The sequence below is a fragment of the Parathielavia appendiculata genome, assembly GCF_033297405.1.
Source record: "Parathielavia appendiculata strain CBS 731.68 unplaced genomic scaffold N657scaffold_39, whole genome shotgun sequence".
Classification (NCBI taxonomy): Eukaryota; Fungi; Ascomycota; class Sordariomycetes; order Sordariales; family Chaetomiaceae; genus Parathielavia; species Parathielavia appendiculata.
This window is the reverse complement of record NW_026944258.1, coordinates 20,414-43,374: the sequence shown is the minus strand read 5'-3', so window position 1 is coordinate 43,374 and position 22,961 is coordinate 20,414. Positions and strand designations below refer to the sequence as shown.

Genomic DNA, 22,961 nt, shown 5'->3' with positions numbered 1-22,961 from the left:
TCTTGATTAAGCAGAGATAATGCAGAATTCTTACAGTTACTGCCTTCCATTTGTGGTGTGTCAGCGTTCAACATAAGACTGGAAGGCACCGGGAGTGAAGCTGCCTGGTCTCTCGGATCCTCACCATCTCTGTTTCCGTCTCCTATAATCACGCCTCATAGCACTGGCACTTGCTCTGCCAGCGAACCGCACTAACGTTCACGTAATGGGAACCCGCACCCAGTGCTCTGTCTGCCAAGTCGCCTGCTCAAATACGCTCCGTCTCCGGTCCTGAACTTTTAACACCGATCGTCTCGAACACCGATCGTCTCGTCCACCGCACCTTTGCGACGACCTACAGAAATAACCAACCAGACATAGCGCCTTGCCCAGTTACATTTACACCTCTTTCATACGGTATTACGTCAACCCCAGCATCCACGCCCTCAACATGCCATTTCCGCTACATGGCACGAGCTCTGACCCGGCCTCGAACACCCAAGAGACGAGAGTGCTCGTTCTCGGCAGCAAGCGGCGGCGGTTGAACCCCGAAGCGGCGCCATTCATCCCAGGAGCCCCCTACCATGCTCCTCACGACTGGCATCCTCCGCTCATCTACCCCAGGTCACCTACAACAGCTGACGGTCAGGCGACGGAGGAATCATCCACCCAGGCACAACCCAACTCTGATCGGCAAGGCTACACGTCGTTCGTGCCGACGACCGTCCCGATTTCCCAGCCACACACGGGCTCACCACCAGAGGACGCGAGAAGAACACACGAATCGCCGGAGACAAAACCGGCACACCCGGACGAACCCAGCCCAGCCTCACAGCAGCAACAACCCCGAGACCCATCGCCCGCCTCCCCGAACTTCCTTAACCCGCACATCGCCGCAGCATTGCAGCACCAGCAAGCACAACAGCTCGCAGCGGCGAAAGCGCAATGGCTCCGCCAAGAAGAAGAGCGGCGCCACGTAGAGCTATTCTTTTTTGCACAGCGGCGAGAACTAATGCCCCCCGACACGTTCCAGAAGCAAAACCTGGTCGCCGTGTGGGAACAGCGATGGCGCGACTATGAAAAAGAACGGCTCTCCGCGCTGCGATTCCTCGAAGAGCAACTGCTGCAACAACGCACACAGCGGGAAGAAGGAACTCGGGCCCCGACCAGTCAAGAACAGCAACGTGAAACCCACGAAGACGCAGGGCGCCGCAGCGACCAACAGCTCCATCCAGAGCACTCCCACCAACCTTTACAGCTCGCAAGGGCGCAAGAGCATTGGCGCCGCCAAGAACAAGAGCGCCTCTTCCTACAGCAGTTCCTCAATCAGCAGCGCAGGCGGATAGAAAAAGAAGGAAGCCCACCCCCGACCGACCCAAACCAACGCGCCGCCGAAGAACTCGTCCGCACCGCGAGAGACTCACAAAACCTGGTCGCCACGGCAGCAGCGCTCGCCATCTCAGACGGGGCCCCCGACGTGGGCCCCACGCCTGAGGCGCGGAGAGTTCCATTCCTGGGCTTGAGGATGGTGGCGCCGACGGCATGCGGGGAAACATGCGAAGGGACGATATGCGGGAAAACATGCCCGGGCATGTGGCTTGCGAGTCGGCGGTTGAAGAACACGTTGGCCAAGGTGCCCAAGCCGGTGAACAGGAGGTTGAAGGTGCGGCGCGGGGCGGGCTGTGAGGGGGAGGATGTGTATTCGGATGAGCCGTCGTTGGAGGTTGGTGCGCCGGTTGAGGGATTGGGAGATCAGCGAGCAACACAGGGACGCTCCCCTCCCCTCCGCCCTTCCTCTCCCCCAAGTGTCTCGACTGTTCTACAACTACGATCCTCCCCTCCACCAACACCACAATTCAGTAATGGCTATAGCCTATATCGGCGGGGCAAGGGTGGTGAGGATGAGGGGAGCGAGGAAGAGGCTGGTGAAGATGAGGGCAGCGAGGAAGAGGTTGGTGTGGATGAGAGAGGCGAGGAAGGGAACCGGGAGAGCGTCAGCGATGAAGAGGGTGATGAAAAAGTTGAAGTGGAGTTCTCGGTTGGTGAGGATGAGGGAGGCGAGGAAGGGAATGGGGAGAGCGATAGCGGTGGAGAGAGAGAGGATGAAGACAGTGTTGAATAGGGAGGGAGGAAGAGAGCGGAGGGAAACCTGAATCGCCTGACGGAAGGAGCAGGAGGTGATCGGGGTGATGGTACATCGGTAATGGTTGTTGAGCTGTCTGGAAACACTGAGTTGGAAGATGTTGCTTGGTTTTCCGGCGATGGAGGGTAGCATCACTACCCAGCGATAGATAGAGGAGTAGCAATATTTTCTTATGAGTATGATCGACACAGCGAAAATGGCATTCTTTCTTTCTGGCGCGTTATTATCTGACTCGGCTATCGGCAGCCCTCAAGGGATTATGATCCAGGCTGTGGATTGAGGGCACAGCGTATGATCATACCGCCCCACTGGCAGCCAGCCGGATTGGCGGTTTCAACCCCTTGGTCCAATACAGAAGAAGCATCTGCCAGGTACACTGAGGAAGGACCAGGTTAGTAGAGTGCCATAGCAATCTGCCATCGTGTAAGACGCCCTCACCGACAGCGTAAAAGGATGCTCAAATGCCAGTGATCCCGAGCCTCTCAGACTCATCAATCCCATTCTATTCATGTTTGTTTCTGTCGCGGCATCGACTCCCCTCGTTCGCGCCGCGTGTTGGGTCGGTCACACGGGTTGCCTGGGGAATTTTGACGCTATGCTCCAGCAGCCGCGCTCAGTCCCTGAGCAACGCTTTTTAGGGATGAGGTTGATACCCGGCTGCTGGTCGGGCGATAGTATCCAGGGCCGCGCTGAACTCAGCCAGCTGGAATGACCCTTCTTCTGTGCCCACTTCTCTTTTCGTATTCGCCTATCTCCTTCTCAGTGTCCACGCACTTCTGCACTGCGCAACCATCATGCTTCACCATGCCTGTCACCATCGCTCCAGGGAGCATCAGAGCCCATAGGGCTCGACGTTTGGCAGCATGGGATAATCGGACGCAGGACGGGCTGCAGCGCTATTGGCTGAGTAGCGTGGGTCGATTGGGAGGGCTGGGATTCAGAACATCTTTTGAGGACCCAGAGTCCGAGGCACTTCGTTCATTCCAGAGCGCTCGCACGCGGTCCTGGTCTGCTCCGGAGGCCTTCAGAACTGGGAGAAGCCGGTGGCGCCCGCCACCGCTGCTTGGCGCGCGCAGAATCCAGGATTGCCAGTCTCGTCCCAGTCTAGAAAGATAGGGGCTAGGTCCGAGACACGTGTACAAGCGGCACTGCTCACTTGTCGAGATTCCTCGCTTTGATGAACCGACTGATCTGCTCGCGAGTATGCTTGTCGTTGTACTGCTCATGGCACTCGTAAAACGAGATCAGCTCCTGGGTGCAGTCGACCATGGCCTCCACATCGATATTGCTGTCGGCCAGCCAGGCCGCGAACCGCTGGACCTTGGCCAGCCTCGGGTCCGTCACCTTCTTGGGCTCCGGCGCCGGGGCTTCTCCCTGCGAGTTACCCTGCGAGAACCCCATCTGTTGCTGCTGCTGTGAACCCTGCGACCCGAAGCCGGCCCCTCCGCCACCAGCCATTGCAGCCGCCCTCGCCTGTGCCTGCGCCAACGCAGTAGCAGCCATGGCGACGCCTCCAGCGCCCGCCGCCGCCGCAGCGGCCGCACTCCCCCCACCTGCACCAGCACCACCGCCTCCCGCTCCGGGCGCATTCCCGCTCGGCCGTAGCACCAATGCCAACAGCACCGCCGTGAGCGCGATCACATGCGGCGGGTGCAGCAGCGGCAGGTCCGTCATGTAGTGGTCGTTTATCACCGTCCAAGCAAGCGACGTCTCGTCGTGGGTGAGAGCGAACTCGCCCTGTAGGCTGAGCAGCGTGCGGTAGGGCTGATGAACGATAAGCTGCGCGTGCATTTCCGATATGAGGGAGAACTCGCACTCGCCGACGCGCGACGCGTCGTGGCCGTGCAGGTCCGACGGCCACAGTGAGCGGGCTTCTTGCGTGAGGAGGCGGATGTGTTGCGGACACTCTTCCATTTTGCAGGCGAGGTAGAGGGCCGTCGTGACAAGCAGGTACGGGTTGGTCTGCCGGATTGGGGTGCGCGTGTAGAAGCGCTTGAGGTAGACTTGGGCTGTGGCCATGGCTTGTTGTCGGACTCCGAGGCGCTTGCCGAGCCGGTTGATTTCTGTCAGGAGAGGATGGTCAGCGGTATGCATTCGAAGGGTCGATCATGGAAAACAAAAGAGGACATGGCTGCGCACGCTGGTTGAAGTAGATATTGAGATGGCGAAGTGGAGGCAGGGGAAACATTTGCACCAGAGTCGGGTCCTCGTCGTCGAGCCGTTGGCGGATGACGGCCAGGTCGTCTTTGGTGAACTGCCAGTGCTTGCGCTGTGTCGATTCCCAATAGTTGGCCGCCATCTAGGCCCTCCACGGTCGAGGCCCGGTGGGAGGGGGGGTTCTCTGAACGTGAAGTGGTCGCTTGGATGGTTCGCTCTCCTCCCTTCTGGCGTGGATAGTCATGGCCTCGAGCTTATCTTATCAGACTACGGATAGTTCCTTGTGACGGGAAACTCCGCAAGGCTGTGCTTTTCAAATCAATTTACGTCCTAGTACGCTCTATACGGAGTATTGTGACAGACAAGGTGCGTTTACACCAACAGTGCAACCGGACTGCTTTGATGAAGCGATCCCCAATCATGTCAAATCTTGAGATGAACCTCCAAGCGGAAGCAGCTACATGGTATTGTCTTACCTCTCGTTCAACCGGAATTAACATCATTTTGAGACAGGAAGACATTGGTAAAAATGGCTGGCTACTCTTAAGGTAGTTATGCACCTTTTAATTGCTTGGCGAGCTTGAAAGATACAGCCCTGTTTTTTCCGCTTCTTTCTCTGCCTGCAACCCTGCAGGACCTGACGTCCCAAGAATTCCCGGCACCAAGGGAAGCTGAAGCAAGCTCGGCAAGCAAGCAACCAGCGATCGACGCCATCCCGCCCAATTGGTCACCATCCTTTGAGGGGTGCATCCTCCCCCATATCCTCCTGGAGCAATGCGACATTGAGAAACCGCGCAAAGCCGAAACTCTCTTTCTCTGCCCCGGGATGCCGTGTCCGTAATATCGATCGAAACTAAGCGTCCTTTCCCTTTCTGAGCCTCTAGCTTCGCTCCCTTACATTGGTCGCCCGCGATATATCCCTCATACGTCATAAGCGCGGCCGACTGCTGAACTGTACGGGACGTCCCGAGCAGACGACACGACGCCGAGTCCCACTTCGCATGCTGTCGCCGCTTGTCCCTCTCGTGACGACGACCACCATCAATGGCCGGTGTTGGGGATGAGGGTATCTGATGCCGTGTCCGAACTAGCGGCCAAGATGGAGGAGCCGCAGAACCAGCGCGACAAGCGCGTCGAGGAGCTGTGGAGGAGGCTCGACCCTGCAGGACATGGGGAGCTGGATTTCAAGGGGCTGAAGAGGGGATTGAGGCGGATCGACCACCGTAAGATGCTATCCCTTCGCTGGGTGAAGGGATACTAGCTCATCCTACCGATACAGCCCTGAAAAACGCCGATGAAATGCTCAGGGCTATCATTGGCCTTGTCGACACCAGCGGTGACGGCAAGATCCAGTATGAAGGTGCGTTTCGGGAAGTACAAGAGTCAGGCGAGGCCGAGAGGAGGCGAGTCCGCAAGCTGAAACAACCTGCGCACAGAATTCCGTGTCTTCGTCGAAGCCGCAGAGCGTCAGCTACTGCTGCTGTTTCGATCCATTGACCGCGACAAGGATGGCAGGGTGAACCAGCAGGAGCTCCAGACAGCTTTCCAGCATGCCGGCCTGTCGGTGCCCAAGAAGCGGTTGTCTGGTTTCTTCGATGAAATCGACATGGACCATGATGGCTTCATCACATTTGACGAATGGCGGTAAGTCTCAACTGGTCTGTGTCTTGTTGCCTCTTTCTTGTTGCTCTGTGCCTCGCTGAAGAGGCCCAATGGGGGTCCCCTGAAGTGGATTATGTGTGTTTCCATACTGCTTGTTCAAGCCTATCTATGTTTGAGAAGCCGTATTATGTCCGTGCTTGTGGGCTGTTATTGTCAAGGACTTCGAAACCCCGGTGAAAGTTCTTGAGCCGGATGCTGACACCCGAGTTCAAGCGATTTCTTGCTGTTCATGCCGAATAACCACAACGGATCGCCTTTGGAGGCTGCGCTATCCTTCTACTCATCTATTGTCACGGTCAGCTCAGAGGGTGATTCGCTGGTCAGTGATGAGACACTAGAAGGTCTAGGTACGGCCGGGTTCCTTCTTCAAGCTCTCTTTGGTTCGCTCCTCAGAATCGCCAACCCGAACTTGGTTATCACCTCGCGTCGCCCCGCGGACGTGGATCGCAGCTCGACTTCAAGTGCACCTGGCTCGTTTCCTTACACGGATCAAACATCGAGCATACCGACAGAGATGGCGGCATCTTCAGCCACTGTCCGCTATGGCCCGGCCGTCGCCATCACCTCGCAAGTCTTGACCGACGTAGCAGTCAAGCGACCTACCCTGCAATACGAGGGCGCCCAGCAGTCTGGCGCCTCGCAAGTTTCTGACATTATCGAGGAGGATGCAGGGGATATTATAAACAAACTGACAGATCTGCTGCCTGACCCAGGATACTTCCTCGCCGGTGCCGTCTCAGGTGGTGTCTCACGGACAGCTACCGCGCCTCTCGACCGACTCAAAGTCTATCTCCTTGTCAACACCAAGCCCCAAACCACTGCGGCCATTGCTGCTGCGAAAAATGGCCGCCCGCTGGCGGCATTACGCAACGCCGGTAGACCCATTGTTGACGCCATCATGACTCTGTGGAAGACTGGTGGAGTGCGCACTTTCTTCGCAGGTACGCTAGTTGAGGAGTGCTATTCTCGACTCAGCGGGGCTAACTGCTGGCAGGGAACGGTCTCAACGTCGTCAAGATCATGCCGGAGTCTGCCATTCGGGTAATTGACACCTCCCCGATTCTACAGGACTCGCTCTGCTAACGCCCAATTAGTTCGGCTCGTACGAAGCATCCAAGCGATTTCTCGCGGCTTATGAAGGCCACGACGACCCGACCCAGATCAGCACCGTCTCCAAGTTTGTTGCTGGCGGCATCGGTGGCATGACAGCCCAGTTTTGCGTGTATCCTATTGACACGCTCAAGTTCCGGCTGCAGTGCGAGACGGTCCAGGGCGGACCCCAGGGCAATGCTCTGCTCCTGCGCACGGCGAAGACCATGTGGGCAGATGGCGGTCTTCGCGCAGCCTACCGCGGTCTTGGCCTCGGCCTCATCGGCATGTTTCCCTACAGTGCCATAGACATTGGCACGTTTGAGATGCTCAAAAAGTCATACACTCGGACGATGGCTCGGTACTACGGCATCCATGAAGACGACATGCACATAAGCAATGTGACTACCGCGGTTCTGGGAGCAACCTCGGGTGCCCTCGGCGCGACCATCGTCTATCCGCTCAACGTCCTGCGAACGCGTCTGCAGACCCAGGGCACCGCCATGCACCCACCCACGTACACGGGTATCGTCGATGTGGCTACCAAGACAGTCCGCAACGAAGGGATGCACGGTCTGTACAAGGGATTAACGCCCAATCTTCTCAAGGTCGCCCCTGCGCTGAGCATCACCTGGGTGTGCTACGAGAACATGAAGAGCCTCTTGCAACTCAACTGAGGGGCAAACAAATTCACAAAAACCCTTTGGCCACCTCATACAAAGGGAGGGTTGCTGTTATCGACGCCCCCAGCAGAAAGCTTCTCGCAACACTGTGGCTGGCTGGCTTGGACGAGCAGGAGGAGTGAAGCAAGCATTTCCGTCGGCGTCAGGGTATCTAGTCTACTGCATTTCCACATTTTCTTTGAGGGCCACACTTATCCATGGCCGCGGCGTTTTTGGGTGGCTGGAAGATACCACTTAGAGGAGCTGAACAAGAGCCTGCGACGCGGAGGGCCTTGGATTGCAGACGGGAGCAGGAGGTGATAGACGATGAAGATATCGCAGTGACTAACTTAGTTCCAATATGAAATTTCGTCCTTTCCAAAACGTCAACTGACCAAATCATGGGGGTGAGTTGCCTCGTCATTGCTTGCGTTTTCGGGGTTGTCTCGTCCTGCAGGTTGTATGAACCATTCGTAAGCTGACAGATGATCGAGGAGAATCAAAGGATTGGGAGCCGTGACTGGCACCTTTGGGGTTACCAACCTTCTCTCCGGCAGGAGCTTAATCTGGGCCAGGCGTGATATGCTACGTCATCTTCCACTTATGGGCTACCCAGGCTGGATGTAGTTTGTGCCCCGCATTCGGCGGTTGCCCTATCGTTTCACAGAGGTGTTTCGCAGCTTCCTCTTTCGGCAATCACTCGATATCTCGGCCTCCCATGCCCCCGCAGCACTGGCAGTGGTGTGAAGGCCTTTCCCGCTTGTTGTGATTCTGGGACTTTGAGCATGGCATGGGTGCGACCCAGGCTGACGAGGCCATGGAAAGGATACACGGCGTGCAGACCGCCATACCGGGGCGGGACCAGTTTGCACAACGACCCCAACCCTACCCCGCCCATGCGTCCTCAACTGGAATCGATGGATTGACTCCTACTGTCTTCGATCGACAGGATCTGTCTGTACAATTGTGCATCTTTGCTGTTCAATGTTCCCAATTCTTTCCATCTACCCTCAGGACTGGACAACCAGTGTTGTTACTGCATCCTCAGTCGGCAACAACCACCCAGGCACCGCTCTTCTAGATTCTGATTGCTGTTGTTTTGTGCCCAGTTGCTCCAAGTAGCGCTGTCAGTGAAGTGTGACGTCGAAAGAAGGTTTATTAGCATTGTTTTACCGCGGGCTTGGCTCCCAGACGGGCCCTCTCCGTGAGCACAGGGTTAGGACACTCGAAAGCCATGCCTTACTCAGACAACCTGTACTCGATGTTGGACGATGAGTCGGATATCGAGCCAAATGAAGGGACCTCTAATCAGCATGGGAGCTATGAGCACGGTGTGACTTCTCAGCACCCAGCGTTCGACTCCAATACCGTCTCCACGGCGGCGACGCATGCAGTCTACGACGCAGGGGACGATGTCGACGCCGAGGATCCACAGCTCTTCTCGCCTACGGATGGATACTTTGGCGCGGCGGCCGGCACTTCATCCGGAACTGTGGTGCCCGCGTCATCCAATGTTCCCCATGTACCCAACGTCCTGGTCGAGGATCCGTCTCTGGAACGGAGCGCGGCCGAGGGCAAGGCGAGGGAGGCAGAGCAGGAAAGACGACGCAATGACCAAGGCCTACCGGACTCGAACGATGGCGACACACCAACCGTTCCGTCTCTTGCCGCTGGAGCGTCACGAAACGGTCCCACGTCGGCATACCAGGTGCCACCGAGCTCGCAAAGCGCCACGCCGAGCTCAGCGTCTGTAGCAGCCACGTATTACGCCCCGTCATCATCCAGCCGCAGGCCCTCTGCTGCCACGCCAACGTCATATACAGCGTACTCGCAAAGGTCTGCCTACCATGGCGAGCGCTTCCCTTTCGTACCACGAGAGGCCCCGCCCGCTTACACGCCTTCCCCTATTTCTCCCATCAACTCGCACGGCTTTGACAGCGCTTCGAGTAACTACAGGACATTCTCCCAGGCCACGCACACAGTCGTCAACATGGGGAGGCCGGAAGAGACACAGGGCCTCCTGTCCCACCAGCCCGAGAGCATGCGGGATCACAACTCGGATGGTCTTGACGAGGAGACACCCTCATGGAGAGGCCGCATCAGGAAAGCCCGGCGTCGTCTTGGTGGGGCTAAGTACAAGATGATGCTCAGCGCTTTGCTACTGCTTCTGGTGACGGCGGGATTTGTCACTGGCCTCGTCAGTGCCACGAGGGCCAAGGTTAGTTTTACGCGTCTCTTTATGATATGTCATTGGTGGGCCTCAAGACTTCATCAACCCTCTCTCACATATCTACATTCCTCTTCAAGTCCTTTGCAAGCCATTTATGAACCCCTGCCTCCTCAGGTCTCCAGCCTGACGCTTAAGGCAACCTGGACTAACACTGAAAATCAGACTGGACGTCACAGTCCTGCCACAGACGAACCTCAAACGAATCCGGATCAACCCAAAATGAGCTATCCCGATGTAGATGGCGACTTCAGCTGGGACACGGGCATGTTCTGCAAGGATGCCCAGATTCCCCGCCATATCCAGACCTACCATGTGGACTTTGGCGCCGACAAGCAGCTCAAGGTTGTGGAGAAGACGTCTGACGATGAAGGCCGCCGCGGCTGGGGTGAGGTTCATACTCAAGGCACAGTTGTTCTGCGCAGGGCCGGGACTGGCACGCCTAATTCTGCAGTGACACTGGAAGTCACCGTCACTGACGAGCGCCTCCCGGTGTACAGCTCATGGGACGCGGATTCCGGTTCTCTAAAGATCATCGTACCTCACCGCGTCGAATGGAGTCCAGACAGGCCAAAGGCATGCGTCAACGTCAAAGCCACCGTATGGGTCCCCGAGAATGCCGCGCTCAAACTCCTCAACGTCGACGCCGTACACCTCGACATTAAGCTTCTCGACAACCTGTCACTCTCCGTTGTTGAGGGTACCAAGCTGGGCAGCACCGTCGGCGCCATCACGGCCGCGTCCACCGGCACCAGCGTCCGTGACAATCAGCTCATCGACATCGGCGCACCGGCCTCTTTCACCTTTAACTCGCGCATCATCGACGTCAAGACCACCGCAGCACCTATCATCGGCACTTGGCCGCTGTACGACTACCTCGGCCTGCAGTCCACAGCGGGCAACATCAAAGTCGGCATTGACCCCAAGCCCGCCGATCCGGATACCCCCAAGCCCGCAATCCTCTACCTCAAATCCCTCTCGGGCCACGTCACCTTCCGCGAACCGATCCACACGGCCGAAGCCACCTTTCGCATCGCCCAGGCCCTGCCCAGGCCCAACGACCGCCGCCAGGCGGAACTCCGAGCCGCGTCGGTCCTCCCGCCGCGCGATTATCGGGTCGACGTGCATACCACCAGTGGAGACATTATAGGCGCCGCGGCGTGGAGTTCCTCGGCCGGGTTCAAGTCGACCTCGGGGACGATCAGTGTGGATCTGCTTCCTGTGCTGGACTCGTCGCTCGCGGGTTCAGGGGACGCCAGGGAGGTGGCGCTGTCGACGGCGAGCACCAGCGGCGCGACGGATGTGAGCGTGCTGGAGCCGATGTGGGTGGATGCGGCGGCCATTCTGGGAGGAGGGAACTCAGGGGAGGAAGGCGGCGCCAGAGGGGGGTATGTTGCGCTGAAGACTACTTTGCCTTCTTCTACTTCTTCTTTTGCTGTCTCTCCTTCCTTCAGGGAGGTCGGTGACGAGCGGCGAACACCGCTGCGGTGCCTGCATACCGCGCACACGAGCACGTCGGCGAATATCAAGGTGGTGTTACCCGGTAGCTGGGAGGGGGATATCGGCTTGTCGTCGCTCACGGGGCTGTTGCAGGTGGATGGGGAGGGGGTCAAGTTGATCAAGGCCGGGAGTGACTGGCCTGGGGTGAATAAGCAGTTGCTTGCTAGGAAGGGGGAGCAGGGGAATGGCGGGAAGACCACCGCTAAGAGCACGAGTGGGGATGTGTCTGTTTCGGTTGGCAAGAAGGAGTGAGGGGCGGATGGGGTGGAGTAATGCGTACAAACGGATGAGGATGGGTAGGAATGGGGTGGTTTGGGGACTGGGACCGGGACAGGGACAGGGAACGCAGCGGGTGGTCTTCGTGGGTAAATCGTTGATTTGGATATGACGGGTGGTTTGATGCGATATATGATGGAGACATGGATATACGACATGGATGTCATGTCGAAGAATGTCTCAGCCATTTGCGATCTTTTTTACTAGTTTTTTATATTCGAAGGGCTTTCCTCGGGGAGATGAGGAGGCGAGATAAGATCGGCAATGTCTTACATCGTTACTACTGTGTGCGCTTTCTGGTGTGCCCTGCAGCCACTGGTGGTTGGATTGGGTAGGTAAAGAGGGATACACGTCAGTCTCGATGGGGCTCCCCAGGGTCTGATGGCGTCTAGGCCAGGGGAACATGGCATAAACATCAAGTAAGACTCCGCAAATTGGAGATGAGCGGTACATGAGCAGAAGGGTGCGGCTCGTTATGAGGCAGCGCGGTGCTTTACGGTGGAACTCTGGGCTCCTTGTCAGTCCCTCACGCACAGTCTTGACATGGGCAGTAGTCAGTAACACGACGCATATCATTTCCCCGGAAGCATAGCAGCGGTTCTAGCCATCCCCAACGGGGAACTAAGGTAAACAAAAACTGACGAAAACAGGGTCTCCTTTTCTCCACTCTCTTCACTCGCCTCCTCTCCACCCTGATCAATCTTGTAGTGTTGTCTTCTTCCAGGGGCATTCGAGTTTTGACACACAATGCGAAATCCGCTGTACATCTCGGGGTGAGCAAGTGAGGAAAGTTGAGGAAATTTATAAGCCAAAAAAGACCCCGACTGGATACTTGTGATGCGCAAGATGTGTCGTTGAGGTTCAGGGTTGACCGTTGTTTTGGTTGTGCTCTGCCTCTCAGAGGTGGTGGCTTTGCTGGGCTGCTGAGGAGTGATAGTGTTGCTCATACGAGTTAGATGCTTTTGTTGCTAGGCCATACGATAAGGCCCTGGAGAACGCCACGGTAAACGGAAGGAATCTCTTCATTGGGTGGTATTCTCGAAATCTGCCTGCAGCTTGGTCATGCCATCTTCAGACATCACGACGCTTGTCGGGCGCATGAACCTCCTCCTTCACCATCTGACGCATCGCCGTCCTCGGCGCGCACCTCTCTGATCAGGCCGCAGCATGCCGACAACTGTGACCAGTCCCTTGGCCCTCAACTCACGGCCTTCGATTCTATCCTTGAGACCCATGACATCGACGCGTTGCGGGAGCAAGGGCGAGGAGTAGCAAGTGGTGGTGGTTGGGCGGCGAGAGTATGCCAGATTTGTCAATTTGGAACTCATGGAGAACGTACTGCTAATGAAAAATTGCCATAGATTTTGAGCAACGTCCTTGTGGTGTTTCGAGGTGGTTTGTGTAGTCAGTCTGTATATTTCTCAGGGAGAAGGTTTGTGAGAGGTGGGATTGCCCTCAAATTCGAGACAGAGGGTGTTGGACGGAGGAGAGATTGAGAAGAAAGTTGTACGTGAATTTCAGTCGTGAAGCTACCAGGGCGAAATGGTTTGCCATGGTGAAATTGGTGGTGATGGTTGTACTTGTACAAGAGGGTAAGTGGCAACCCGCATGGCAGTTCACGACTGGTGATTCTCAGTGAATGGTATATACCCCTGTTGTTTCATGCCTACCTAACTATTGAATGTGCTCTATGGCAGGTGTCAACACACATTTTCTAACATGTAAGTATCATTGGCTAAGTAACCTACTTTTCACAATACTGCAAATCTGGCTGAAAGTGGGCATGAATAAATACAAGAGTCAAGAGGCAAGGAATGAGTTTTGAAAGCAACGGGAAGGCTTGGGCAAAGGCTTATCCTGATTGTTTCTTAACTCAACAACCCGAGTACCTTATATTCAAGTGCCTGACAAGCGAAGCTCTCATTAGCAAGTCTGTCATTTGGCAGGTATCGATAGAGGAAATATATAAAAGCATGCTAAAAGTCACAACGGCTCAGTTTACTGATAATCCGTGTGGATGCTAAGGGTTCTTCTGCACATCTGTCTCAAAGAAGGCGTGTTGTCCCAAGCGAAACTGAGAAAACTCGAGAATCTACATGAGAATGACATGAAATAAGGTAAGGTACTTCTGCTCTGCTTCCATTCCTGGTATCACCTTACAGAACCTCACGGTGCCGTGCTACCCATGCCGACTAGCTGAGCTAGTTGTTATGATAGTTGAGCTAGTTGTAATGATGCCTGTCCAGACAACCTGAATAGGCGCTCATGGCAGCATTATATAGTGGCACATCTGAAGATTGGTCCTTCTATAACTAACCATTGGCAAAGCAACCGTGCCTTGACCCTGCTGTAATGATCTAAGCCAATGTAATCTTTTGTTTCTTCCGTCCGAGGTCGACGCGTCGATGGAGCAATATCGCGAAGGCCCATGGCAACCAAACATGAATGCGAAAGACGCGAAACCTTGGGGAGACGCATCTTCGCCATCCAAGACAATCCAGAACTTCTGTTTCCCCCAGTAACCGCCATTGACCGCAGTTCCTGACTCCCTCTCGCCCCGACCACATCACCCACTTCCCGACACTCAACCTATCCTGAGCTTGTTCCTGTTTTGTCCTGCGATGCCCAAACGCCCACTTAAACAGACACAAATCCCTCTTTCCAACTTGTTTCTTGTCAATTCTTCAGCTCAAACAGAAAGAAGTCCGACAGACAGCATGGCAGCTCCGGCCAAGGGTACGTTTTGCAGTGTTTCTCGCAGATTTTTGCTACCCCCTCGCCTACTAACATGAAGCAGACCGTGACTCGCCGATCCTGACGGCCCAGGCAATCGACGAAATTGAGCAAACCCTGGGTGACGTTGGCCGTGAGTTAGGGTCCATGGGTGCTTCAGGTCTTGAGAGGCTGACTGACACCGGACACACCAGGGGGTGCCGACTTCCCCTTGTCGAGACTCCGGGGTGACCCAACGGCGTCTCGGGACGGCGCCAGCAGTGTGCTGCCGCCGCCGGCTCGTCATCCGCCTTCCCCACCCGTCCCGACTCGCCCTCCGCCTCCCCCGCCTATCCCGGCAGAGCACCGGCGGCGGCCCCAGCTGCCGGACGTACAGGCTGGCGACTCGTTGGCTCTGCCAAGAACTCGCCCGTCTCGTTCTCGTTGCGTCAGCGCCCCGGGCAGCTCTCGCAAGCTGGGCAGCCTGGGCTCGATTGAAGAAGGCAATTGGGATCACTCCGAGGTCCCAGTCCTTCCTTTTACGGCGCTCACCGCAACGTCAACTCCAGCTCCAGCAACGACGCCAGCACCAACACCAATGCCGCCTGGGGCTCCTCTGTTGAGGCAAGGAGAATGGCAGCAGGAAGACTGGCAAAAAAAGGTCTCCGATGAGCTTGCACGGTCGGCGAGGGTGAGGCAGCGTCCAGCCCGGACGCCGTCAACTCCCGTCCCGGCCAAGTCCTCATTGTCTCCAAAGATCGAACCCCTGCCCCCCCCTCCCTCGCTGCCCAGGGCGTCGTTGCAGCAGAATCGCTTCGTCTCCTCGTCCTCGGCCACTCCTTCGAACGCCAGCAGTTCTTTCTCGCCTGCCGAGGGATTCCCCAGGCTGCGTAAGTCGTACTTCAACTTCCATATCCTCATAAGGAAACACACTCACACATTACTTTCCCAGGCCAACCCCAGGACCTTGACCCGGACAGTCCATACGGGTACCCTGCGTCGCCAGCCTTTCGTAAGTCTCACCACTCCTCCCACCAAAGAGAAAGCACCAAAAAGGAAGTCAAAGCACCAACGGTTAAACCAAGGTCACAACTGGGAAACGCCCAATCGCGCCAGCGCCCAACAGTCAGTCAACCCCACCAGCACAGAGACAGTGCTAGGTTATACCGGCCCGCCCGTGGGTTCCCGATCGCGTCCCGCTCCGGCTGTCGTACCTGACCCCCGCCCTCTTCCTCTTCTACTTGCGCCATCCGCCCCGGATTCGACCGCATCCACCATAGCAGGACAGTTCACGTACTACCCGATGATGAGCCCATACGAGGCCGAAGCGTCAATGGGTAAGAAACCAAGCACTTTTTCTCCATGCCCTGTCTCGCTCGCTCGCTCGTCCGTTTTTGCTTTCCGCACAGTGGTCTAACTGCTTTGCGTTTCTGTAAACAGATGTTGTGGGTCTCAGTATTTACCAAAACCAATCCCAGCACCAGTCCCAGCTCCAAGCAGCGCAAGATAATAATGAGCAGCAAGACTGGCTGATGAGACCGCAAGCTGAGGCGAGGATGTTTCCGGTGCTGGACCACGTGTTAATGTCGGCTGAGCAGGCTGCTGCGGCGGTGGCCGCTGCTACCAGGGTGCGGAACACCATTTTTATTGATCGGGGCTTTGATGTTGAGAAATATCGGTGCGGGTGATCGGTCGTCTTCTTGTTATAGAAATGAACCTGAGGGCGGAGATTCGGGGAAAGAAGGGGTCGCAAAGTAGAGGCGACCTTCTTAAAGGATAAGAGTAGGACAATGTTGTAATGTTGATTCAGTTGTCGGTTTAAAGATACCCGTGGATGCCCGTTTGAACATAGTTGTATGGATGGAAACTGGAGTTGCTCGAAGGGACTTACCAGGAATTGCGCTTTCCAAAACGAGTGTCAAATGGCGCTTTTTGAGTAATTGTCGGTGTTGATGGTGTCCTCACTGTGCGATTCAGCCGAGAGCATCGCACATAATGCGCCGCTCATCAATTGTTTGCAATGCGTTGATTACCGACCAACATCCATTTCCTCACTCTCAGCATCCCCTCAACCAAAACATCGCTTCCGTGCTAACATATCCGTCCTGTCATGAGTTGGTTGTTTGACCTGGAGGCAAGGGCTGGAATATCCTTCTTCGATGGTGAAGTCCTTGGATCCCACAGCTTCAACCGTCACCCTCACAGCCTCAGCCGTCGCCCTGGCCATCCCCCGTTCCTTTTCCATCTTCCACATGATGGTCCTTGATAGGGCCACCTTTTCTCGTGACCTCGCTCCTTGGCTCGTTTCGCCAGGGCCTTGAACGTTGACAGTTCGATACCAGTCAATTCCTCAATCTCAGAGTAGGTGGCTCCCTTGCCCCAGAGGGTCAGTTCCTGGGTTCGCTCGGCAATGGTGAACTTGTGGGGGCCATTGCTCTGCATAATTGTGGTTAGTCAACGACATACCATACCAGATCAACCCAGGATACGGCAGCTTACCTTAACACCACGGAAAATATACGTTTGCCGGACTTTGCAGGGCTGACAGATGGCTGGCAGGGTAGCTGGGAGGATTATCCATGGGTGCCTCAGAGATACATGCGTAGAGTGCCGAATTGTCGGCAGAAACGGCTTGGTCGATGGAAGTGATGACCGTCGACTGATTCAACGGATTGAATGATGGTCCGTTGGCCCAACCTACAGCTCTGAGCTGGCTGACTGACTTGGATGTACTGTGGAAAGCCTGAGGAAAAAAGAGGGGAGAGTCCCTGGGCCCGGCCGGCCCCGATTTCAAGCCCGACTGCACTCCCAGGTGGTCATTCCCGAACCAGTTGGACCTGGCTCTGGGTGTTGGGACCTTTACTGGAATTACTTTATTGGTATCACGTATCTGGTAATCCGGGGAACTTGGGACCACGTAAACTCATTCGTACTACGACCACTTGTTTCGCTTCCCATCCGATTCAGCATCTCCATCATGCGCGACGTGACGAGAAGGGGAAGACAAAGGGGAAACAGGGGAGGACGTGAGAAAATATGCCCAGGAAGATAGAAACGAGAACTTTGTAAGGATCCATAACCTCGTCATCTCCAACAATATGGTATGTTCTGCATGATGATAATGCCATGGTACACCCTATTGCGATTTAACAGAAAAGCCCAGCACATAAGAGACTGATCGGCTGGAAGCAGTTCCTGTGAAGTCGGCTTTTGTGGGGCTCCGGATTCTGGCGGAGACCCCGGACCCCGCGATTGCTCCTGATTGCCCCACTTCCTCGAGATGCCTGCCAAGAAATGCAGGGCTGCACTGGATCCACCGATGCTTGGCGTCTGCTTCCAAACGGCTTGCGCCCTGCTGGAGACACTGGTTTGAATGAAGCTTCCAGGTCTGTATGTTTTGTGGAGAGGTCAACGCTTGCCCAGCACTGAAATTGTCTTATCACTCCTTGCCTCAGTCCCGCTCTCAGAGTGGAAGGCTAAGACGGGCGCATTCTGGGTGCCCGGAACGTTCAGTTCCAAGCTCATGAGCACAAGATCAGGGCAGCTGTCCTGAATCCGACACATACAGCCCCGTTCTTCTCTCTCTAAAGTTGCTTTCTCCGTCTCATGATCACCCCCCACACCTTCGCTCTTCCATAACATGGCCAAAAAGGCGCGCCAGAGGATAAGCTATGGTTCGTGATTCACTTTTCACGCCCTTCCCTCTGCTTCGCCTCTGAGGAAACCCCGCACGTGGCAATTCGCGCTCGACCGCGTCTGTTGGATGAATGGTTCCGAGATCCGCGGCCACACATATTGCATGTCGTACAGCACATCAGGTCGCAGTTTCAGCAAGGCCTTATTGACATTGTTGCTGTGGTATAGTCCTTGAACTGCCCAACTCCTCGCCAGGCGGCCATCGTTTGGGGGTTAACGGCCTGGCCATTGATCGTGACAATGCGATCCTGTAACCATTCACCCACTCCCTGCTTCTCGTCATTGCATCTTGCCTGACGTTTCTTCTACAGCTACTCTGGCGGCCGAGATGGCGTCATCTGCGCCTGGGATTTGAACCGACGCATGACCCCCGGCGGTCACTCGGCCGTCGTCGACACCTCTCAAGCCAACGGTAAGCCACCAAAGTCCATCACGCGGTTCCGTGCCCAGACGCAAGCCCACACGCACTGGATCAACGACATTGCTCTCGCCCAGCAGCACACAGCCCTCGTGTCGGCTTCGGCAGACCTCCAGGTCAAGGTCTGGCGTCCCCTGGCCAGCGACATCAAGGAACCAGTCACCATTGGCCAGCACGCCGACTACGTGAAATGCCTTGCGACGCCGAGCCAGTCCACCAACTGGGTAGCTTCCGGCGGCCTCGACCGCAAGATCTACCTGTGGGACCTCTCCGGCGCCGGCAAGACGCTCGAGATCGACGTCCAAGGCGAGGAGGTCTCCCAGAAAGGAAGCGTGTACGCGCTCGGCGCCACACACGACATCCTCGCCAACGGCGGACCCGAGAGCATTGTCCGGCTGTGGGACCTCAAGTCGGGCCAGCGCATCACCAAATTCGTCGGCCACACCGACATGATCCGGGCCGTCTTGATCAGCGAGTCTGGCGACATGGTGCTGTCGGCGAGTGCCGACCAGACGGTCAAGGTCTGGAGCGTGACCGCCGGCCGCTGCATGCACACCCTGACGATGCACGACCATAGTGTGTGGGCCCTGTTCTCGGATGACCCGGGCCTCAATATCTTTTACAGTAGCGACCGCTCCGGCTTGGTGGTCAAGACGGACGTCCGGGAGACCAAAGGTGATCTGGACAATGGCTTGTCGTTGGCAATTGCCAAGGAGAATGACGGGGTGAGCAAGATCGTGGCTTGGGACGACAGCATATGGACGGCCACGGCTCGGGCCTCGATCAATCGCTGGAAGGACGCGGACACCAGCAACGGGACGCTGCTCCCGGAAACCTACAAGCAGCACCGCGCGTCGATCGCGACGATGCGGAGCAAGGAGGCCGCAGCCCCGGCAGCTGGCGCTGGCGATGGTGCGAAGCAGACGATCCCTGCTAAATCTATCCTTCGGATATCGAATACCGCATCCTTCCCGCTGGCCATTGGCCGGGACAGCGAGGACCCCATTCCGAGCTTGGTGCGGAAGGGGTCGGAGTTCGCTGAGCCTGTGGTTAGCATTGTTGAGCCGGTCCATCACCTGCCTGAAGAGACGATTGAAGGACACTTCGGACTGGTCAAACACAAGCTGATGAATGACCGGAGAAGGGTCCTCACGTTGGATACTGCTGGTGATGTCCTGATGTGGGATCTGATTCAAGTGAGATCTGAAGCTCGTGGCGCTCTCGATCATCCTGCTGACCGCTTCCTAGTGCCGCCCCATCCAGAGGTTTGGGAAGCGACATCTCGAAGACGTGGAACCAGAGGTCAATACCCGGGAGGCCGTGGCACCCTGGTGTTCGATTGACATCAGTTCAGGGAACCTGACTGTCGTGCTGGAGCCGTACAATTGCTTCGATGCCGAGATGTACGCGGATGAGCTTGTCTTGGAGGAGCCTGTGGAGTTCAGGGAGGACCAGAGAAGTACGCCATACCCTTGATGTGTACTCAGGGTTCAACGCTGATATGCTGACATGGGTAGTCAACCTCGGGAAATGGATACTGAGATACTTATTTGCCAACCTCATCGACGAGGAGATTCGACGTGACGAGGCGTTCAGACAGAAACTGAACGAAGGCGCAGCGAAGAGGATAGCGGCTGGACAAGCAGCGCCCCCACTGGCGATCGCCATCCCTCCGCGTCCTGGCTGGGCCTCGGGAGACCTGTCCCCCGCGACCCCTCGAGCTGGCGGATTGCAATATCCGCCCATGACGCCAGGGCTGGGGATAGGGTTGGCGACTCCTGGCTCGCCGGTGCCACCAGTGCCCGAAGGGGTTGTGGGCAGTCTCAGTCCGCTCGACAGGCGGGCATCGCAGGTCAGCCGGCCGTCACAGGAAAGGGAGGACTACTTCTCAGACGCAATACAGAGCCCTGACGGCGCTCAAAAGCCGGTCCAGACGCCCGTCACCGAGGCACCTCCCACTGCAGAGACACCAGCAAAGACTCCCGGGGAGACCGGCAAGGATGCCAAGGACAAGGACAAGGATAAGGAAAACGGCAAGGCGCCTGCCACCACGTTTGGCAAGAAGTTCCGCATGAACATGTCCTTTGGCACGAAGAAGCTAGGCCGGTCTCTGTCGACGGCGACGACCGAGAAGCCCCCCGTCCTGGATGAGAAGGCGGAAGAGTCGGAGTCGTCGTCCAACCACGAGAAGGAGTTCGACGACAGCTTTCTCGGCGTGGTTCAGAAGATCCGTAACGAGTACGAAAAGCAGCACTCGGACAACCCCGACCAGTTGGTCGAGACCAGGCTGACACCCAGCCTGGCCAACGACACACCCGTGCTGAAGCTGCCGGCCGGCACCAAGGTCATCATTCAGGAAGAGACGTCTGGTGGCTCGGCCGAGATCTACCGCGGCACGGTGGCGTCGGTGGGCGCCGACGCCGACGTCATCGAGGAGCGCGGGCCGCAGTGGCTCGGCGAGGTGCTGCTGTTCAACGCGCTGCCACCCAAAGACCCTGCCAAGATCTCGTTTTTCTTGTACCCTTGGAAGGACACGCTGCCGCCGGTTGCGTCGGCCGACGGCAATAGCCGGCTGAATGCCAACCGCATGCTGCGGGTCAAGAAGATCCTGGCGTATGTCGCCGAGCGGATTGACCCGGTGCCCGAGGGCGAGGAGCCGGCGCCGGATGCGCTGAAGCCGGAGGAGTATCTGGAACTGTATTGCAATGATCAGGTGAGCTTTTGCCAACTGTGCTTGTGATGTTGTCTGGCCATTGGCTGATTGATGGTTGCGTGTAGCTTCTGCCGAACAAGATGACTCTGAACACACTCCGGACGCATGTCTGGCGGGGCGGGGCCGACATCGTCTTGCACTACAAGGCCAACGGCAGGAAGGAGATCCCGATGCCACCTCCTGCGGAGGCAGATGAGGCTGACAAGTCGGAAGCGGCCGCACCGCCTCCATAGTGTGGAGTGATATGAGCCGCGGAGGACCGGCGGCGGTCAGCTTCTCGGGATCCATCGGCGTTACAATGGCGCGCCATTTTCGCTTGTCAGTCGGGTATATTTGTTCTTAGCTACTGTACATATGTCAGCTTACATGGTTCCTGGCGGCCCCGCCTGTAGTGTATCGGTAGACGTCTTCTATCAGACCATTGTTCACCACCGAAAGACCCGTTCTCATATTACCAGGCGCTGCTTCTCGAGCGTGTTCACCGCCCACTGGTAGCTTCCCAAGAAGATGGCCCCACCAATGCTGATCCACATGACGCGTGGCCCAATGCCGGCGAAGAACGGCCGGATCCCGTTCTCCTTCAATATCGTCCGCACCATCTTCCCCATGCTCTCGCGCCTCGCGCTGAGCATGATCCTTGTCTTGAGCACATCCAAAGGCGTCGTCACGCCCGCGGCCAACCCCCCGGATATACTGCCGTACAGCGCCGACTCGGCCGCGCTCACCTCCCCGAACCCATCCCCCACGTCCCCAAACAACCCCCTCCCCGTCTGCACCCTCCTCTCTCTGCCCCACGCCTTGAGCGCCTCCCATAGAGGGAACTGTAGGATCGTGAAGGGCACCTCCCGCATCACGGTGATCCCCCACCCTCGGTACAGCTCCCGCCACACGCCCTTCACACCCACTGTGTGACGGTGCCGCAGGATGTGCAGGAGCGACAGGAGCGACGACCCGCCGTGCTGTCCCGCCTGCGCCCGCTGCTTGACCACCTCGGTCGGCACCCGCACCGCGCACGCGGCGATCTCCCCCACCGACGCGGCCAGCATGTGCTCGAGGGCGGCGGCGCCTTTTTCTCTTTGACGGCTGGACCCAGACCCCCCATGTTGTCTTATTTGTTGTTGGAAAAAGGCGGAGGAGGAGAGGAAGGACTTGGTCGCTTCGTAGGTGCAAAAGAAGAAGGCTGCGCCGGGCGCGGAGCCGACGAGCGCGGAGCCGACGCCCCGGTAGATACCCCGGAAGCCGCCGGATGCGAAGAAGCCTTGGGAGGATTGCAGGCGGGTCTTGAGCGTGTCGAGTGGGAAGAGGGAGAGATCGACGGTTGTGCCGGCTAGCGCGCCTGCTAGAAGGGCGGTTTGGAAGGGGAGTGGCTGAGGGGCGGTGGCCATTGTGATGGTGCTTGAGGTACTAGTAGAATTTGAGGTGGTCGGAGGAGCGTCGAGATGAGTGAGGGTGGGGAAGGTTTGTTTGTGTGGGACGATGGTTGGGTCGAAGGCGCCCGGGACGTGTCTGGGTGAGGTGGTGGACAGCGGCTGTCACTGCGACATGGCAAGGTCAATATGTGCCCTCGCGGCGACAGTGTATGTTCGACTCTCGAGGTTCGTTGCGAACTAAATTTCTGGTTTGATCTGAGCTCGGGTTCCGGCAGGCAATGGCCACTGTGAGTCTGTGAGGTCATGCTTGGCGATTGCAGGGGTCGATCTACTTGCAAGCGCTCGGACCAAAGACCG

The 22,961-nt window shown here is 56.9% G+C and overlaps 7 protein-coding genes across 7 annotated transcripts; 5 read left to right on the top strand and 2 right to left on the bottom strand.

The window, feature by feature from the left end:
- Positions 1-430: 430 nt before the first annotated feature.
- Positions 431-2,101, top strand: N657DRAFT_637828 (uncharacterized protein; the record flags this gene model as incomplete). The annotated part of the gene is made up of 2 exons (XM_062791538.1): positions 431-1,702; positions 1,871-2,101. The coding sequence occupies 2 exons, from the start codon at positions 431-433 to the stop codon at positions 2,099-2,101; spliced, it is 1,503 nt and encodes a 500-aa protein (XP_062642479.1).
- A 1,173-nt stretch (positions 2,102-3,274) lies between these two features.
- Positions 3,275-4,421, bottom strand: N657DRAFT_583172 (cyclin-like protein; the record flags this gene model as incomplete). The annotated part of the gene is made up of 2 exons (XM_062789653.1): positions 3,275-4,185; positions 4,262-4,421. The coding sequence occupies 2 exons, from the start codon at positions 4,419-4,421 to the stop codon at positions 3,275-3,277; spliced, it is 1,071 nt and encodes a 356-aa protein (XP_062642478.1).
- Positions 4,422-5,105: 684 nt separating this feature from the next.
- N657DRAFT_659451 (EF-hand) lies at positions 5,106-5,927 on the top strand (the record flags this gene model as incomplete). The annotated part of the gene is made up of 4 exons (XM_062794987.1): positions 5,106-5,110; positions 5,345-5,502; positions 5,532-5,639; positions 5,716-5,927. 4 exons carry the CDS (start codon positions 5,106-5,108, stop codon positions 5,925-5,927), a joined length of 483 nt encoding a protein of 160 aa, XP_062642477.1.
- On the top strand, positions 5,816-8,075 carry N657DRAFT_650991 (mitochondrial carrier). The gene is made up of 3 exons (XM_062794072.1): positions 5,816-6,882; positions 6,936-6,982; positions 7,036-8,075. Exons 1-3 carry the CDS (start codon positions 6,171-6,173, stop codon positions 7,705-7,707), a joined length of 1,431 nt encoding a protein of 476 aa, XP_062642476.1. The 5' UTR covers positions 5,816-6,170; the 3' UTR covers positions 7,708-8,075.
- Positions 8,076-8,926: 851 nt separating this feature from the next.
- Positions 8,927-11,671, top strand: N657DRAFT_583122 (uncharacterized protein; the record flags this gene model as incomplete). The annotated part of the gene is made up of 2 exons (XM_062789650.1): positions 8,927-9,910; positions 10,085-11,671. 2 exons carry the CDS (start codon positions 8,927-8,929, stop codon positions 11,669-11,671), a joined length of 2,571 nt encoding a protein of 856 aa, XP_062642475.1.
- Positions 11,672-17,758: 6,087 nt separating this feature from the next.
- N657DRAFT_650988 (WD40 repeat-like protein) lies at positions 17,759-21,664 on the top strand. The gene is made up of 6 exons (XM_062794071.1): positions 17,759-18,081; positions 18,272-18,353; positions 18,415-19,717; positions 19,770-19,980; positions 20,039-21,234; positions 21,300-21,664. Exons 1-6 carry the CDS (start codon positions 18,048-18,050, stop codon positions 21,465-21,467), a joined length of 2,994 nt encoding a protein of 997 aa, XP_062642474.1. The 5' UTR covers positions 17,759-18,047; the 3' UTR covers positions 21,468-21,664.
- On the bottom strand, positions 21,555-22,868 carry N657DRAFT_650987 (mitochondrial carrier). The gene has a single exon (XM_062794070.1). It carries the CDS (start codon positions 22,617-22,619, stop codon positions 21,681-21,683), a length of 939 nt encoding a protein of 312 aa, XP_062642473.1. The 5' UTR covers positions 22,620-22,868; the 3' UTR covers positions 21,555-21,680.
- Positions 22,869-22,961: the final 93 nt, after the last annotated feature.

Coding starts and splice junctions, on each gene's coding strand:
- N657DRAFT_650991 (XM_062794072.1), top strand. CDS start 6,171: ATGCCGAATAACCACAACGGATCGCCTTTGGAGGCTGCGCTATCCTTC. Junction 6,883..6,935: donor AGTGCGCACTTTCTTCGCAG/GTACGCTAGTTG, acceptor AACTGCTGGCAG/GGAACGGTCTCAACGTCGTC. Junction 6,983..7,035: donor TGCCGGAGTCTGCCATTCGG/GTAATTGACACC, acceptor ACGCCCAATTAG/TTCGGCTCGTACGAAGCATC.
- N657DRAFT_650987 (XM_062794070.1), bottom strand. CDS start 22,619: ATGGCCACCGCCCCTCAGCCACTCCCCTTCCAAACCGCCCTTCTAGCA.
- N657DRAFT_650988 (XM_062794071.1), top strand. CDS start 18,048: ATGGCCAAAAAGGCGCGCCAGAGGATAAGCTATG. Junction 19,718..19,769: donor TGATGTGGGATCTGATTCAA/GTGAGATCTGAA, acceptor ACCGCTTCCTAG/TGCCGCCCCATCCAGAGGTT. Junction 21,235..21,299: donor AACTGTATTGCAATGATCAG/GTGAGCTTTTGC, acceptor GGTTGCGTGTAG/CTTCTGCCGAACAAGATGAC.